Genomic DNA, 19,029 nt, shown 5'->3' with positions numbered 1-19,029 from the left:
TATTGATGACAAGCAGACCCTCACATACAGACCTGTAATTCTTTTACAGAATCCCATTAGCTGAAAACACAAAGAAAACAGAAGAGGGAAAATAAGAAATGTGAGAGTTAAATTAAATATTGACTTCAGAGAGATCCTAGGAGAGAGCAAGGGTCCATGAAGGCAAATATATCTGCACTTTGACATTGCAGTTTTCCATTCTTACAGTAGGAAATAACTCTTTGTGTGGTATTTTACAAATCTGTTTGATAAATAAATTTCTGTTACCAGTGAAAATACTTGTTTTAGGGTATTGTTAACAACATACAGCAGCAAATGAGTGTGATGGTCTGCAGGAGGGGACATGACGAGGTGTCAATTACATAAAAACTGTCTAAAAAGTGCACCAGAGAAGATATACAATTGCGTAATTTTTTATTTTTAATAAAAATAAAATAAACTATTCATCTGCAGCATCCTCTGCCTCACTGGATAACTATCTAGCAAAATATGGCATGGAGAAAAATATTTATGTAACTTTTCTAGTTTCTGTGTCACTGCCTGCCAGCTTAATACTTCACACAGTAACAGATAGAAAGAACTCTTAAGAGTCAATTCTGTTGGACCCCACTAACCCCTTCTCAAACAAAAGGTCATAGAGACGTTGTAAAGGAAAAGGATATAATTTAGTGTTATTTTGTTTTGCACTGCTCCCCTGAGCTGCTTCAGTTATATAAGAATCCTGTAGTGTTTATGTCCACTTTTCCAGGTCCATCAAGTACTGTAAGGGCTCTAGATGGGGCAGAGGAGGTGCAAAACAGAAGCCCACTGTGTATCGGGTTTGTAGCAGCAATTTCCCTTGAGTCATTTATTTTCTAATTCACCTGGTGACTTATGGAACAAAGCAATCTCATCTTTTTGAGTTTCCTGACCGTTAAAGGTGCTTGAAATGGTGAAAAAGTCAAATATCTGGGCGGATGGAAATACAAAACAGCCCCAAATGAAAGTAAAAGCATCTCTTTTTCCATCCTTTCTCCACCCTAACACCACTCTCAGCCTCACCAGGATCTCTGTGATGCCTTATACCTCTTACAAATTTAACCTTTACACAGTGCCTTACACCAAGAAACACACAACAAGGAAAGCCAAGGTCCCCAAGGGTCCCCAAGGCCCCTTATCCTGTATCCTGGAAGCCAGGGATCTGCTGTGGGGGTGCGAGATATGTGAGCATAAGCAATGTTACCATGATCAAGTTTCCCAGTGTCTCATGGCAGGTACAGTTTCTACCTTACTATAAAGCAAAATTCTTCTACAGAGTATGAAACACCAAAAACTACAGCAGAACTGTCCTGATGGGATTGTTCTTACAGTTCTTGTCACAAAAACTTCCCTTTGTACCATCCAGACTCTGATATTTTCTTTTGAGCATACCTAAGTTTGGGCTATTAATATTTGTCATGTATAAGGAAGGATGGATCTTCAAGTGATTAATCCAAACACGAACAGGAAGGATGTGAAGTCCCACACAGTAACTCCAGATAAAACACACTGATTCTATACGGAATGACCAACTGACAGGGCCATACCCAAACAGCTGTAAGATAAGGAATGCCTATATTGGTGTCAGTATGCAAGATCATGCCTGATCAAAAAATTTATCAGCAAAATATTCCTTCCTTTAATGAAGTGAACATATTTAAATGAACAGAAACTCAGAATGAGCCTATGAGCTGATATTTTAAACTACTTAAAGATGTATGAGATGATTTCTCTTTCAACAGGAAGCAGAACTTGTATTTATCATCGTATCAGTTCTCTATTTTGTGAAGGTGTGCAACTGCTTTCCTACAGAAAATGTCTCGGAAACTTTTTTCCAAGAGAAACTGAAGAATAACAAAGCGATTCACCTCTAAGAAGGTAAGAAACTCCAAAAAAATAAACCCGTATTTAATTAATGACTTCACTACGTATCTCAAGCACTGAGATATGTTTCATGGATACAAGTGACTGCATGTTAATGAAAAGATTATGTCAGCAATATCTCCACCCGTGCAACTAAAATTAACTGATAAATGCTAAAAACCAGAAGAGTTACAGTATAAAATGGCAACAGAAGAATTCAGCAGTGCAATGAAATCTTTTTCCTCTTGGATCAACAATAAGAACACATTTATAACAAAAAACTTTGAGAGTAAGGGCTTGGTTTAACTCTTGAGCATTTGGACAGATAATGCCTATGCATGCTTTTTTATCTCCTTCAGGAGCACAACTTCTGGGTATCTCCTTGTTCAAATACTGGTAAACAGCAAGAGGCTGAATTTAAGGTGATGGGGATCTCTGCTTTGAGCCCATAATAGGACATTTGAATTCCTCAAGCAAAAACTTTCTTTCTCATGTAATCCTACTTTTACTTTTTTTTTTTTTTTTTTTTTTTTTTTTTTTTTTTTATATACTTTACATATAAAGACATGAACTAAACCTAAACGTTCCCAAGTCCTGCCTCCTAACCTGTTGTCTCCTAACGTTAGGTAACTATGAATACAAAGTGGGGGCTTTTCCAGTAAAGATCAATCTTCTCTGTAACGACAAAAACGTGGCTAAAAGCTTGGCTGGGCTTGCAGGATAACTACATAGAGTCATTCTGTGATGCAAACAAAAAGAAAAGAAACTAAGGCAATTAATATTTCTCTTAGGTCAATTCAGTGCACATATAACAATGAAAGTATATTGCAAAAAGTGGTTCCAAGGTGGTGTCTGTACAGTATATGCAGCAGTTTTATTATCACACATATTACTCTGTGTGAGCTCTAAATCACCACTGCACTTCTCTACATAAATGTGAGCTCCTGAACTGCAGTTAAACATCCACTGGTTTTCAGTATAACTAGAATATCCCATGCTAGTAGAATATTCTGTAGCTCATTTATCAGTTTTTCCATGAATATAACATGGAAATTTGTTTAGTGATCTGATAAAATATTTTTATTTCTAGACTTTCCCTCCTAATTAAATCAGGATGAAATGTCATAAATTGTAACACTGTCACACAATAAAAATAATCTTTAAAATAATCAATTCAGGTCAACCGGAGAGTTCTAACATTTTTAATTACTTTGTCTCAATCTCTGAGCTTTTTAAAACTATATTTAGCTTCTAAAAACATTAGCTTTGAATAAGAAAATCATAATTTTTCATTGCAATATTTTTGGTGGAAAAAACTACTGATATAGACTTTTGTGTGTTGAAAAAAAATCTTACAATTTTATGTTGAAATTGCTCCAAAGCACACTTTGGTTGCCATTATGGATAAGCCATGCAAAGATTAAAGGTCTGATTATGTAAACATTGATGTATATTCAGACTTAAACATTTTGACTCAGCCCTTTTCTCAGTTGGGCTTGTGCTGAAGTACAAAAAAAGGGTAAGAGACAGAGGAGAGAACCAGATATCTGTCAGATATCAATTTCATCATACATCTATGATTATTCTGATTTTAAAATGCATATTTATTTTATTTACTGCACAGAGACAAAAATAAAAGAAAACAGAATCTGGAAGACACGGAAGTCTGTATGAGAAGAGTCTGTTACTTTCAAAGGCAAGCACTGGCAAAGGTAATGAGATATCTATATTCTTTTACTAAAAAAAAAAAAATAAAGTAGAAATTGTTTTGCTGATGCTTTCTCTTTTAAATTCTCCTGAGAATATGGAAAATACATAACCGACAATAACAGATTGCATGCTGTCACTCGGAAGCCCATTTTCCCTCTGGAGAATTGATTTTTAATAACAACGTAGATGACATGTGGCAAAAGTTGTAGCTGATACCAGAGTTTTGTGGGCCATAATAAATCAAATCAATCTGGAGGTTTCCAAATGCACAGAGCAGAGAAAGAGATTCCCATTCAGGCTTCATTTCACTCATGCTGCTCTGCACAAGACAGGGGGGGCTTCTCCCTTGAAGAAGGAAGATATTTTCCAATTTGATTAACAGATCATTTAATAAAGCCAAAAGATTACAGCTGATACTCAAAATACTGCCCTTTGTTTCTGTACATATGTGGTTCTGCAAGAATAGGAGGAAAAAGAAAAATTGTAGCTATTGGAAAGAGTGAGACAGGGTATATCTACCCTATAATTCCGTGTAGAGAGTCCCAAACTAGCTTTAATCAAGCTATCTTGCATATCAGAAGCAGGCCAGAAGACAGCTCCACATGGAATAATTTATTTGGCCATGAAACCGAATATATTCATCTGTGGCTGAGTTTCAGGACTCATGTAACAGCTCAAATGTGACCATCCTAGTGCACTAGAAATCAGAATCCCAAGCCAAACTTCAAAAAACAAATCCAAATCACGTATCTTCCGTGTTTTTAATAATGAAAACTGAGGGTCTAAATCTGTCTTGTAAGTTAGGAGGTTGAAATGTAGATTATCTATTTTACCACCCATACTGCAGTGTAACAGCTCTGTTGAATAGCATTGCCCTATAGCTTCCACTGTTGCCCATGTTGACAACTGGATTCCACACTTCAGGAGTCAGTACACAATAACCACTGCTCTTTATATTCACAGAAACTTCTGAATGAAAATGACACCTAACTTCTTAAAAAATAGCAAAAATGAATTTGAAGTTTCAAAGCACTCAGGACATCTTACTCAACTCCTCTGTTCTGGCCACGTGCACCAAGCCAAATAATCTCATCACAGATGAGCTATTTAATGTGTTTGCTCTCAGGTTACCGTACAAGTAATGAGTGTCCAAACAACTGCCCATGGGGTCACACATCCACACCAAGAACCAAGCAAAGTGAACTCAGGTTGAGCTTCTGATGGTCAGATGGAGAATGCAGTGAAAATGAGACTGAAGCAGGAGTCATTCTAGCAGATGCCTAAGAAAAGCATGTGGAGAGGAGAGGCTGCTTGCTTCTGAGCGTGCCCACACTCCTGTCACTGCGAGAAGAAATTTCCTTCACAGCATAATGAAATTTAAGATGGGCACGTCAGCATCACTGCTGCCCAGCCAGCCACTGGCTTGGCTTACTCATTGGTTTAGTGTGGGGACTTCTGACTTACCCTGTTCAGACTGCATTCTCTTATAAAAACTTGCCTATAGAAATCTAAGCAAACTGAAAATATCCTAATGTTCAAGTTTTCAGTAAAGACACGCTCTTGCTGAAGCATCCAATGGAAACTTACACTCTAAAACATGAACAGTTTTCACAGGCAAGAAGTCCTTTCCTGTGGGATACGCAAAAATTTTTCAAGCAGGAGAGAAAAGCCCTATGCAGACTCTTGGAGGCCTGTTTGCTGGTAGATCCTGTCCCTGAACTATCAAAGAAAAAGTCATTCATCCTGCAAATATATAATTGCTTCTTTTCAAAGTTTAGTGTTCACCTGCTCTAGTCATTACTGGACATATTGCACCTAAGTACAAGTACATTGAAGCTAATTGTGTGAAAATATTTATGACTACTGAATCAAGTGAAAGCCATCTGCTCATTAAAAACCTCCCTGCCATCAACAGCATTCTAATAAGCTGCAACTCAGCTGCATTGAAAAAGTGGTACTTACAGCACTCGAAGAGACCTGAGCCCATTGAACGCGTGGACTGGAATGCACCGAAGTCTATTGTAACTCAAGATGCTGGTAGAATATGAGAACACAGTTACAACACTATTTTCTTTGATCATTTCACTACTAATTCAACCATGAAGAAGTACCGAAAGCCATACGCTTAAGTAACAAGATATCTACTAACTGTTTAACACCTAAGATAGTGTCTGAAAAGCAATTAAGACTCATCAGAACTTTGGACTACTTACAGTGTTGATAACTGAGTCATGTTGCTGAAGGTATAATTGGCCAATACACTTATGCTGTTGTTGCTCAAATCACTGAAAAAATACACAAAGAAAACATCATTTATATATATGACTTTAGAAAAAAGTCTTTCTTAAAGGCTTCATAATGTCTGCACAGTAAAATGATTGAGGCTATTGAAAAGTCAAATATTATCAATTGATATAATGTTTTCTAACCAGCTCTAAAAAAGCTCTAACAGCAAACCACATGAGGTTATTTTTACGAAAATAGGCCTTGGACTTTTCAGCAAGGCAAATTTCCAGTACATAGCTTTTCAAAAAAATGAGTGAATACAAGCAAAAATTTCAGAGAAGAAAGGTAAATTAATAGATGAGTGTAAGTATGGGTGAATATTTGCTGTACCAGCTTGCTTTCCAATTTATTTCAGGTATGACATTTCTGTATGCTCTTCACATTGACTGGAACTACAAAAAGAATGGTCACTGGTATAAACTGAATAAATAAAAGACAGGAAAGGCATTTATTTACTTTGGTTCATAGAAATAAAAGAGATTTCTTTTTTCTTTTTTTATTTTTTCTTTTTTTTTCTTATTTTTTAATTTCAAAAGAGTCTTTTAGGCTCAAACAGAACTTTTTACTTTGTTGTTGCTCTCCCTTGAAAAATAAAATTAGAGGTTTTTCCGAAAAAAACTTTTATTTAAAATAGAGGATTCCAGTTTTCTCCTGCATATATATATATCTTTTTTTTTCCTTTTCTTTTCTTTTCTTTTCTTTTTTTTTTTTTTTAACCTGTTGTTGTTCCGCCCATTCAACTTGAGCATCTACAGCTGATTCAAAGAGCATTTGAAAATTTCTGCTAAACATTTCAGCCAAGAAATTTCACTCTGGTGTATGTCAGGGAGCAATTTACTGAAGAGTCTAGCTGTCTTTGTATGTATGACTGCTCATAGCAGAAACAGCTATGCAAATTTTCATTACCTTAGCATTATAAATGCTGCCTCAACTAGAACAAATTAATGCTGTCTCCTCTGTTAATGACCTTTACAGTGTTGTACAGATAAATCTGCCAAGTGAAACAGTAGCAACCTGCATGAGAGGTTAGTCCTCTCGCAGATGCTGGAAGCTCCTGCAGAGGAAGTGTTTTTGGTGCTCTTAGTCACCTCACTCTTTCTCCACTGTTTAGGAACACTACTGGCAGCAGTGGCTACTATGAAATTCTTTCCAAATTCAAATTACAGAAGGTTTTTGTTTTGTGTGGTGAGTTTTTCCCCAAATACTAATTATTTATGTTCCTCCTACAACACAGTGTAGAAAGAGTCATCTAATTTTCTTGGCATTGAAACCATGTGTTTCTTACATCAGAGTCAGGTGCTTGAAGGTAGAGAGCCCCTTCGGCACAGCAGTCAAATGGTTTCCTTCCAGGTATCTGAAAAAAGGCACATTTGACAATTACATAAACATGTTAACAAGAACTCCTGTCACTCAATCTGCATCATGAAGAAAATACAAATTAAATTCAGTCACTAAGGAAATTGTCTTTGATTCATTGCTTTGAAACTGCAAGAGTTTGTCCTTTGTAAATGAATTATCCCACATGCAAAGCATGACAGTAGCTTACTGATGGTTTTGTTCAAGACTTGGAAGTGAATAAAAAATCTCTGGCCTACAGCAAAGGGTGACCACCAACATTCGGTTCTTCTAAGACTACAGCTGAAGAAGTAAGGAGAGAAGCACTTGTAGGGGTTGTTTCCCTTACTTGAGGTTACCTTTAACAAGTTTCTCAAGAACACAGACTGCTGACCAAAACTATTGAAAAAGGTTTTGTCTTGTGCCTGTAAATCCCTTGTACAGCCAGAAGGAGCTGTACTGTAGGTCTCTGTGCTGTGAGAAGTTTCACTTATTCCAGTGTCAACACAAACATCATGGCTTTGATGCCACATTTATTACAGCAGTTCCTACCCTGGCATATACACCCTCCTCACCTTGCCTTTTCAAAGTACACTGGTACAGGAGGAAAACTTGGGACAAATTGAAGATGAAAGACCATGCTTTTTTTTTTTTTTTTGAATAAAGGCTTCTCCCAGAAGAACTAAGTGAACTTAATAAAAGCTTGTGTTTCCAGGATGGCAGTAGTTTGAGGCACCATTATACATGTCTCTGTTCAGACACGTGCACAGTAGGGCTGAAGTTTTTTAGCATAACCCTATGTCCTCATGTTCCTAGAATACAGTGCCTGGATTTGGTAGGTTTGCTCCACTGAAGACATGTAAACATTCAGTAAGGAAGGTAAAAACCCTGACCAAATACAATACTTTCCAAAAGTTTGCTCTGAAGAGAGCATAGATACTGAAGACTTCACATTGCTTCCTGTGGTAGCAATAGGGCATGGGCCTTTTCTTGTTTGTTACTAAATGATAAAGACAGAGCTAGAGTTTTATCCTTAACCTTGTTTTTTGGGGGGCTGAACCTGCACCCTTGGAAGATATCAAAGTAACAAGGCTCCAACAGAAACGTGCCACTGCAGTGCCATGGCGCTGGCCGGGTGGTCCATCAGATGTCTGCCAGAGGGCACTTTGACCAGGGAAACAAACCCAAGGCGTTTCTTACCCCATAGGTGAGAATAAAAGATGAAAAAACATCTCCCATTTTTGGCCACTTTGGCCATTTCTCTCCTCACAGGCCTCCTTGTGAGGGATTTTTCCTAAGGTAGACAGACCACTGCAATTGATGTGAAATGTTCAGAGAGGTTATCGAGTGCCAGGAAATGCAGCCCATAGACACCAGAACACTTGTTGTGCTGCCTCCGCTGCTGAGGATATAATCCAGTAATCATGGTAAGAATTTGTATCTCACACATACAATTTCATTTTCTTTGGCAACAAATCTCCTTAGTCTGCATTTACTATAATAAACAACAATAATAATAGATTATTGCTGTGCTATATGTTCTCCCTCTATACCAACTGTAACAATACTGAGATATTGGGTAGAACAAAATCCAATAATTTTTTTTTCCCACAAGTTTTATTTTTATTTTTACTTCATTTAAAAATAAAAACTGTAAACACTAACAGAATTTCTTACATAATACGTAACTGTCACATTCTTTTTTTTTTTTTTCTTCCCCTTCTATTTCTATATAATGGCCTCTCATCATTTTCTGCTGCTTGAGCACTCTTCAACTGAACTACTTTGAGAAGAATTTCTTGTAACTTGTTAAATACTGGAGCCTAGTAGTGATAAAAGCGAAAATCCTCACTAAGGGATGAGTAAAGAGAAATGCTTACTTTCCTCCTCCCCAGCCTCAGTTATCTGTTCTGCCTGTGCCAGGATCCTGTGAAGTAAGAGCTGTCTGGGAGCATGTGGTGGAGATGACCTTGTTCCTGCTAGGATTAAGCTGGACAAGCAGAACTACAGGCTTTTGAATTTCTAACCAAAAGCACAATCCTTCCTTAATGAAAATACGTTGAACAGATTAATCTCTCCATTCACAAGGATCACAAGCATCAGCTGATAGCATTATACAGTAAACAGTTAACCCTTGAAAGGAGTGAGGGCTGCTCTGCTGACACAGGTTATAGACGAACCAGGATATGGATTAGTTACGCCACATTCACAGTCACTTGCTTCATTTTGTCTAAATTTGGTGAAAATTATTTTGAAAATTGAGTGCCTTGCTATAGTGCAAATTCACACCATAAATTGTAGAAGATCCTCAGAATTCAACTGCATATGTTACTATTTAAATAGGGCAAATCATGTCTCATTTCCCCAGTTGTGGTCTGCTATGGATGCAGCAAGCTGCTGAGAGTCTGCGCCTTCTCTTTCATCCCACAAAGTCTGCAAATCCTAAAGTCATGCATGAGGGTAGGTTAAGGCTCCAGTGTTTATTCCACATGTAAAATCCAAAGGATTTCCAAAGGAAATCAAAAGCAGGTCATGTATTATATATTTGGAGGCAATATGTGATTTTCATTTAGGAAGAGACTCAGCTCTTGCAATGTGTTGAAATCCTCAGAAATAGATTTTCACGATGTTCTCTTGTTGATCCCAATATGAAATGGCCTCCAATTTGAACAAAATGATGATAGCTAGCCAAGTTTTTTTTTTTTTCTTCTTTTTTTTTTTTTTTTTCTTCCCTGTTTTGCCTTTTGGTGCAATCAAAAGTCAAGGGAGTACATTTTCATCCAGTGCTTCACTACTCAGACTAACATAGACACACAGGCTCCTAGAGTTAAACTCCTACAGAAGATCTGCTTTGAATAGCATTGGATTTGTACTGCAAACAATTTACTGGCTATATAAATGTGCATGCAAGAGGCTGCAGCATTTATTCTAGTGGTATAACTTCTGAACAAACACAATTTTACACTGAAAAATGACTGATCATATACTTTTCATGCACGCAAGAGCAATTGACCACTGTTAAACCATTCACCACATTATACAAAGAACAGCAATATTTTCTAAGTAATAGGCATTAATTTTGAATGTGCAATGAATTTGAAATAACCAGAGCCTTTAGGACATAAGAACATGCCAAGAACGAGGAGGATCTGAGTTGCATTTGAAGAACACAACTGCTGCAGGTGAACTGTTGCCCGCCATGGGCCAGGACTCCGTCAAAACAGAGGGGACACAGGAGCAGCAGTTCTGCACCTTGCTGGGCTGCTGCTGATGTACAGGGGCTGCAAGAGGACTGGAAACTGGACCCAGTGCATAACAGAATTATTCCTGAGGTTGTAAGGGTAGAAACCAGTTACAACTGTGTATACACATCTAACCAAGGAGGAAGTTACCCCCCCCACCACCCCCAAAACACAAACCCACAACAAAACCCTACAGAAGAATGTGGAGGGAAGACTGTATTTTTAATTCTTTCTAATGCTTAGCCAAAGCGAGATGATGTACATGGCATCTGGCATGAAAAGAAATTCTGGCATGAATGAAAAAATACATGTCTAATTTTAATGTTCAGAGTCAAGTTATTAATACACAGACAGTCAGAGTCAAGAGTGGGTGTCAGCTGCCTGAATATAGACATGCTGACTAGTATTCAAAACAAACTCCTTTGCTTCCTACAGTCTCATGACTCTGTAGTTTAATATATCAGACTGAAAATTATTTTCTACCCCGTGAATGCTGCTGGGAATCCTGAAGTCTGAATAATGACCTGTAGCCAACAAATAATTACCAGAGTCAAAACAGGGAAAAAGAAATAAATAAAGTGCTCATGTTCTCATAAAATGCCACCAATCCCGTGCCAGAAAAGACTCAGTCTGAAAACCTGAAGGATCTTTGGAGATGGATACCTGCTTGGCCAGGATGGCTGGTGCTCCAAGGCATGGCCAAGCCTTGCTCTGCACCTGCACCAACCACTCCAGCCCTTGGAGCCTGGTGCTTGCAGCACCCCAGGGGCTCATCCAGCACCTTCCACATGCACTGACATCACACATAAAAATTTTAAAATGATGCATAAAAGATGACAGCTGTTCTTTTTCCAACTTGTCTATTTTTATACTGAAACTACTTGGATTTGAGGTGATACAACCAGCACAAGGTGCCAAGGCATCATATAACCATGTGAATTACTTGGAGCCTTCTTTGTACTGAAATGTCTATTCAGCCACAAAGTCAAGCTCATAGCTGCAATCTGTGCTAAGAGAAGAAACTGGAGAGAAACATCAGTTCTCACGCAGAAAATTGAAAGGCACAAAGCCTTTTCTTTAATTTCTTTGAATATTTTATATAGAATGCTACATTAAAAAAAAGATGATACTTGCCAATTTTATGCAGCTTTAAAATTAAGTTATAGTCAAAACCTTTTAATGTGGATATTCAATATCCTAACATTTTGATGCAAGTTTCATTTCCTGAAAAAGGAGGTCTAGAAGAGCATTGATGTGAAAGATGAACCATATCCACAAAACATGAATTTTTGAGTTTCAATTACTGTTTCTTGAGAAGACACACAATTCAAGCATAGATCCAGGTACAAATTTGGAACTTGAATTTAAGAAAGCTCTGGCAGATCTGGAGCCTGGATTTTGTGCACTTGTATGTCAGACCACAACCTACTGGCTTGACACGCTGAAGCGTGACTGGGAGAAAAGTGAACACCCTGAAGTTTAACTTATCCTTATTCTCAGTTAGTGCTAAAATAACTTTCTAATACGTACTCAAACCTCCTCAGTCATCACACATCCGATCTATTTATCTTTTCTTATCTATCATATTTGAAATGCAGATTTAAGTCCTTTATTTTATCTGTAACTAGAATATCCTGTAGAATTATCCTTTCTCTCAAAGGGGAGAGCTCTCCTTCGCTGAACAGGCAGCACCCCAGGGGCAGGGAATAAACAGCTGGAAGGCATCTGGACAGGATTCCTCTGCTGGTAAGCAGGTCAGCCACTTGTGAAAACTGCTGTATAGAAAAGGACTGAACAAGCTTGGAGGCTGAAAGAACAAAACATGCAGAGCAAAAAACACAACAAGGAGAAAGGAGGCTTGTGAGGAGAGGAATGGCCAAAGCAAATTCAAATATTAATATGCATTAATAAAAATGAAAAGAAAATGAATCACTATGATGTATGGTTGGTTTCTAACAACCCCATCACTGCTATCATATAGGTCAGTGTCATGACAACATTTGAGTCTAGAGATTACATGGCTAGTGCATATTAGTACCTGGACAAGCTAGAAAAGGGGGCCCATGAGAATCTAATGAGGTTCAGTGAGTCGAAGTGCAAGGCTCTGCACTTGGGTTGTGACAACCCCAGACATGAGCACAGGCTGGGAGAAGGACTCACTGAGAGCAGCCCTGCAGAGAGGGACTTGGGGGTTCTGGTGGACTAAAAGCTCAACGTGAACCAGCAGTGCTGGTGTGGTAGGAGGTGTCCCTGCCCATGGCAGGGGGGTTGGACTGAGATGATCTCTAAGGGTCCTTCCAACCCAAGCTGTTCTTTGATTCCATGGTTCTATGATTTATTCTGAAACACACCATGCTCATTATGTTACAGCTTATGCACACAGTGCCCACATAATTGCCTTCAGCTTTTTCCCTCAGTGCAAATTATTATATGCTGTAGGTCCATAACAGCAGCTGGATTTTGTCAGATAAGACTTTTAGAAATAGACTATAGTTTTGTGGAAAAAAAAAAAGAAAATACTAGCACTCATACACTGAGGTAATATATAAAAGGAAAAAGAGCATGGGAAGCTTGGTTCAGATATACATTAAGAAAAGAAAAAAGGGAGGAAGAAGAAGAAGAAGAAAAGGAAACCTAAAACACAAAGTGAGAGTCAGGTGAAGTTCCAAACTAGCTCATTGCATCAACATTTTACTTCTGAATTTCTGGACTAGATAAATGACTGTGTTCAAAGAACCAAGGCTTCTCTTCAGAGCAAGTAAACAGTGGGGTAAAAATGTGGGCAGTATATAAATATACAGCAAAGGAATTTGCAAGAAACAACATAGTATTTCCCTGTTCACAGGAAGCTAAAAGAAGGCTTGCCCATGATGACAGGGTTCTGTGAAAGAATTGCTGGAAAACAGAAATCACTTGTATTATCATCCCTCTGAAAACAGGAGACTTAGTGATTTTTTCAATTCTGTTCTATGTGGAGGCATTCCCTGCCAAGGTAATTCTTCCTTCCAGGGGTGGTGCAAACCAAACACGGGTATGTCTCCCATCTTTCCCAGCTTTAAATGTGAAGGATGTCACGGATTTCCCATTTGTTGTCCAGAACAGAAACTCAGAAAGAAAGTTGGAAGGAGCGAGCCTAAGTCTCTGGTACACCATATAATAAAACATAGCTGGTGATCTTTTGGCTGAGTTTAGGCACAGTGAAATTTGACCCAGCAAAGGTTAACTTTATCCCTACATGCCTGTGTAAGGTGGTCATTTTTTCACATTGATATTTAATACCTGCTACAATGAAAGAATTCCCATTTCAAGGCTATTTTAATACCTCTAAAAGAATTTAAAAGAATTTCTGAGAAAACTATATGCAGCCCTAACAGACTGGTTTACCCAGATACATGGCAGTGCTTTTTCTCAAACCATATTATATAAAAACACACTGCAGTTTAATAAAAAGCTTTGTAGCTAATGTGCCTTGTAAATGAATGCATCAATAATGGAAGTTTATAAATGAAGACTGGCACATTCATAAAAATCCCACTAAAACGCCCCCCTGCATCACAGCACCTTTTGGGCCTCCCACGGGGAGGGGGCTGCAGGCTCTTTAAGCCCTTGGTCCCTCCCGTGGCACAACCTCTGCCCTCAGTGACTGTGGCTTTTTGCAAGTGCCTGTTGTGGGGGTGGCAAGGAGACCCCCGTGAACCACCTGGGGGTTACTGTCATGGAGGTGAGGGTGGGGAAAGGGAGAAGAGCTGCATGGGTTGCAGGAACATAGACTAAGGATTTTCCCTGAGCACCTTTGGCTGCTATACTGGTGAGAAAGGTGAAGGATCCCTGTCCTGGAGACTGCTGGGGCTCTGTCTAGCCATATAAAAGCTGTGATGTCTTCTGCAGCAGGTAATTTACATGCTTTCCAGTTCCAAGAGCTAAAAGACAACTGCTGCTACCACAGAGACTGAGCAGCTTTGACAAGATACTCCAGCCTTAGGACAGAGTTCATGGGATCTGGGACTGCCCTAGGGAAAGGAGGGCATTTTGGGGTGAGGAGTATAAATACACTGAAGAGGAATAATCTCTTTCACCCTGTGTGCAGAAAGTTACTGGGCTATGTCTATCAAATTTTACTGGTCCTCAAAATGAGGCAAAAGGTGGGCTCCCACAGGAGATGCTGTTTGCCACAACAGTGGTAAGATTTATCAAATACAGGACAGTAAAAATGCATTTTACAATAGATGTAGATGGTACAGTGTCTTCTAAATCATGGGCAATGTTTATCTCAGTTTGGAAGCAGAAGAAAGGCAAGTAAGACTTTTTTTTTTCCTTCTTTTTAATTTCCTTCTTTTCACTGTTTTCAGAAACACTTTTTTTTTTTTTTTTTTTTTTTTTTTTTTTTTTTTTTTTTTTACTTTCAGTACCTGCAGCTCATCGTTTTGTATAGATACATATAAGGAGCTAGTCTATATTGCTTGAGAGGAAAGTGAGATCAGGACTGAGTTTTGAGACAGTTGGGACAGATTCAAGGTTATATTTGCAGAACATAAAAAATTCAGAGCCAGCCAGTCCATGGCTGACAGTATTCTCCTGACACGTTTCTGGATTGAAAGCAGAAAACTGAACTAGAAGCTTGCACAGCCAAGAGGCTCCTACTGAAGAAGACAGTCACGTAAACTCCTATGAACTCAAACTGCTCAGTTCCAGGCTACTGCCTCATTTGCCAAGAAATAGCTTAAGAAATGTAGCAGTTTTCAAAAATGTGAGATTAATTTCACTCTTTTTGTGAAAGCTATGTCGTCAGTGTATCGGAGAGTATCAGTAAAACTCGATATGCAAAATCTAAAGATAAAAATTCCTCAGTGTGGCAGTGGAAATAGGAGTAACATCTGTGATATCTTACTGTTGGCAAGTCATATTTGAATATTTGAATTCAATGGGACCTGAACAAGAACAGAGCAGAAACCACCTTACAGACTCTTCATTACTGATGGAAATATATAAAGTAATACAAAGGCTTGGACTTGACTTTTGCTTCAAACCGCTATTAAATATGCCCAGTGTCCATACAGATGTATCCATTAATGCAAAATACCCATGTTAATTTGTGTTCTCACATACCCTCTCAGTCCATTCCTCATTTAAGCAATGAGGCTTTGTATAAAACAACACAAACTCCCTTCCACTTCAAAGGGAGTAAAAGGATGTGCATCTCATTCATCAGCTGCCTCATTACTAAATAGGGTAAAGCAGAAGCAGATTTTCATTCATTAGAAAATTCACTGAACACACCAACTAACTCAACCAACTACTTTAATACAGAAATTGTAATAAGTTTCAGGAAAAATTCACCTGGGATAGATTTGAATAAGGATCTAACGAGGAAAAGCTCTGTATTTCTATTGCCAATTGTTTAAGCCAAGCAGTTCCACCAAGCAGTGTATTTTCTTTCCAAGCAAAGAACCAAAATCCACTATAAATTCATAAAAAAGAGGTAGATGAAAAGAAGACTAGGAAGGCAGTTATCAACTAGGATGAATTTACTTTACCATTTAATCTAATTATCTGTTATTTTAGATATTTCATGAAGCCTGGAGAAAATTAATTGTTTGTTTCCACTACTGGCAATTTTTTTTTCCTCTTCTCAATCTCTTTAGAGGAAAATTAGCTCACAGCTGTCTAAGTCAGGAATGTATTTTCAACATCCTTACAAACTGCCTATTATGAGCTCAGGCTGCTCAGAAGCTCTACAGGATCGTTTGATACCAATATATGCATTTGTTCCCCACAAAGAACTAATGGGTGCAAGGATAGATAAACTCTGTTCCCACTGCACTGCAACACATTCAGTCAAGGGACAAATAAGTTTAAAAATAACAACGGTCAAAACATACAGAAAGCACCAAAGCACAAAATACCAGTCAGTCACTGAAGTCAAAGGCAAAACCCCAACGGACTCACAAAGCCTCCCCACAATGTAATGTCATGAACTTCTCATGAAAGGAGCTATGTAAAATGTAACTTACAGCTCAGTCACATCTTTGGGAATTCCTTTGGGCATTATCCGCAGACCTTTGTTGCTGCAACGTACCACCGAGTCCACACAGGTACACTGGGAAGGACAAGGAGGAGAAAGCAAGCAGCTGCTTTCATCGTTACCTGCAGAGGAGGAGAAATGGAGTATTCAGAAGGGAAACCAGCTTTTAGCCCAGACTGACGCACTTTGAAGGCAACTTCTTACAAGGACCAAGGAGGGATATCCCTGAATCCTGGGTAACCAGAATTTTAAAGTAGCTCTCAAAGCTTTTGGAGCAACTGTTAGGAGGAAATTCTTTACTATGAGGGTGGTGGAACACTGGAATGGGTTGCCCAGAGAAGCTGTTGATGCCTGGCAGTGCGCACGGCCAGGCTGGATGGGGCTTTGGGCAACCTGGTGTGGTGGGAGGTGTCCATGCCCACAGCAGAGGGATGGAATTAGATGAGCTTTAAGGACCTTTCCAATCCAAACCATTCTAAGATTCGCTATGTACAATCTGCTTTATGAGATTTTGTTTGTTTGTTTGTTTGCTTTTAAATTCAACTTTTAGATGTTAATTTTGTATTTTTTTTTAATGTCAGCCTGGCATTTAATTTATCATTTGAATTAAAAAAGCTCATTGTTTTTGACAAGGATAACAAGGCAAACAACAAACTGAGCAGTGTACTTCCAACTGCTGGCAATCCATCTGTGCACACATAAAAATATCTACTTTTTCTAAAAATGGATTCAAAGTTCCATAAACAGCAGATTAAATCTCATAATTGAAGAACAATAGAGTTTCTGTGGAACAAACTAACTCTTTGAAGTTAAGAACATTAAGGCATGGATTTTCCCCAAAACCAACAGGCTTTGCAAAACATAAGGCAAATGCACAGTACAGTATCACAATGTATATGAAAAGAAACAATTAGTGGCACATTCTCTAGATGACAGCTAGAGGAACCATGCAACTGTTTGTGAGTACAAGCAGCCTGAGTGGACCAGCACTGACACACAGGGCTGCAATCCAAGAGAACGCAGCCAGCCATCATTATTTGCCTTCTTAAAAAAAAAAAAAAAAAAAAAAAAAAAAAGAACAAAAAAGATACAAGGACTAATTGAGACTGATCTGATTTTTCCTTCTCTGTGTTGGATGTACCCATGAGCATTGAGATTAAAGAATAAAACTGAAATACCTGCTACAAGATAACAAAATTACTCATAAATATATGGGTAGGGAATTATTTGTAGTCAAAGGGATGGAGAAACCTGACTGGCCTACAAAAAAAAAAAAGGAAATATTTTTTCCTTTTTCTTTCCAACCGAGTTTTACAGTTATAAGCAAAATTCAAAGCCTTTCACAAACCTGCAGAAAAATTATGTTTCTGCAGCATATTCAGTTTTTCCCAATGTTCTGTTTTTTATATCTTGCCACCACATACTTGTCATTCACCATGGCTGTCTGACTGAATCTATGATAGAGAAAGCTCTGAAGTATGGAATGTCATTTTCTTTAACAAGATTTTTTATTTTCAAACTAAAAGCCAATTATTCTTTAAAGACTACACTCAGTTCCCTTGACCTCAGAGCCCAAAACATGTTGCCTTGCTGCCACATAGCTTGACTAGGACAGAGTTCATTTCTTCTCCAAACAGGAAACTTCTTATGACTTCCTTAGTCACACCTTCTTTAGAGGTATGACTACCTGCAGCTCCAGCATATCTGGGCTTGACAGGCAACCACAGCCTCCAAGTCAAGTTAGCAGTGCATTCATCAATCAGTTTTTCTTCTCTCTATTTTTTTCTAAAATCTGCTTGATCAGAAGACAGAGAAAAGAACTATCTGAAAAATTAATTAAATTTAAGGATTTTTATTTATTAATTATTTATAACCTATGTTGTCCCGGCAAAGCATTAAGCATGACTGAGTCATTTCCAGTAGCATCTAATTATTTTCTAATTATTTTTATTTTTAATTTTTTTATTTCCCTATATTCATCTTCTTTATAGGCAAAACGGAACAGTTCCCAAATATGAAACCTTCCAAGCAAAGACCATTCCCACAGGTTTCAATGAGTTTTAACTAGCTGCATGAATAAGGAATTGGGAGGAAGAGCCAGGATCATACTAGTATTATACAAAGCAGAGCATCTGTCTTTCATAAATTTATTCTTATATTTAGGTGCAGATGGTGGAATTGCAGAAAGTGGAAAATGAGAACAACAATAAATTCCTGATAGGGAACAATAATCTTCAGCTCTAAATAGCTGTCTTCCTTATCTCTAAACTGAAATGTTCACCATGAATCACCTGCTCGATAGGCAGGGAGGCTCTCATACAGACGTCAACATTACCATAAATGACAAATTGAACTGGATTTTCTTACCATCACAGGTGAAATCCTGGGCATCCACATCTTGAATTGGAATATCCTTTAAGAAAAAGGGCTTCAAGCATCGGGGATTTCCACTGACGATTCTCTTCTTTCTTAACCATTTTCCCAGCCAGGCCAAATGGCAGTTACAATTAAAGGAGTTAGCCAGCAAATTACTGAAATGGAACAAGACATAAT

The 19,029-nt window shown here is 38.2% G+C and overlaps 1 protein-coding gene across 5 annotated transcripts in view; it reads right to left on the bottom strand.

Annotated features, from left to right (window-relative positions):
- Positions 1–19,029, bottom strand: part of SLIT3 (slit guidance ligand 3) — a 522,497-nt gene that overhangs the window by 86,471 nt on the left and 416,997 nt on the right. For all 5 annotated transcript variants that reach the window (XM_068697690.1, XM_068697688.1, XM_068697686.1 and 2 more), the window contains 5 exons: positions 18,844–19,007; positions 16,466–16,598; positions 7,163–7,231; positions 5,805–5,876; positions 5,554–5,625 (listed from right to left, as the gene is read on the bottom strand). In XM_068697690.1, the coding sequence (XP_068553791.1) occupies positions 5,554–5,625; positions 5,805–5,876; positions 7,163–7,231; positions 16,466–16,598; positions 18,844–19,007 (510 nt within the window). The remainder of the gene's footprint in view (positions 1–5,553; positions 5,626–5,804; positions 5,877–7,162; positions 7,232–16,465; positions 16,599–18,843; positions 19,008–19,029) is intronic.

This window comes from Anas acuta, chromosome 14 (assembly GCF_963932015.1).
Source record: "Anas acuta chromosome 14, bAnaAcu1.1, whole genome shotgun sequence".
NCBI classification, from domain to species: Eukaryota; Metazoa; Chordata; class Aves; order Anseriformes; family Anatidae; genus Anas; species Anas acuta.
The sequence above is the reverse complement of the archived record's forward strand: the minus strand, read 5'-3'. Positions and strand labels throughout refer to the sequence as shown.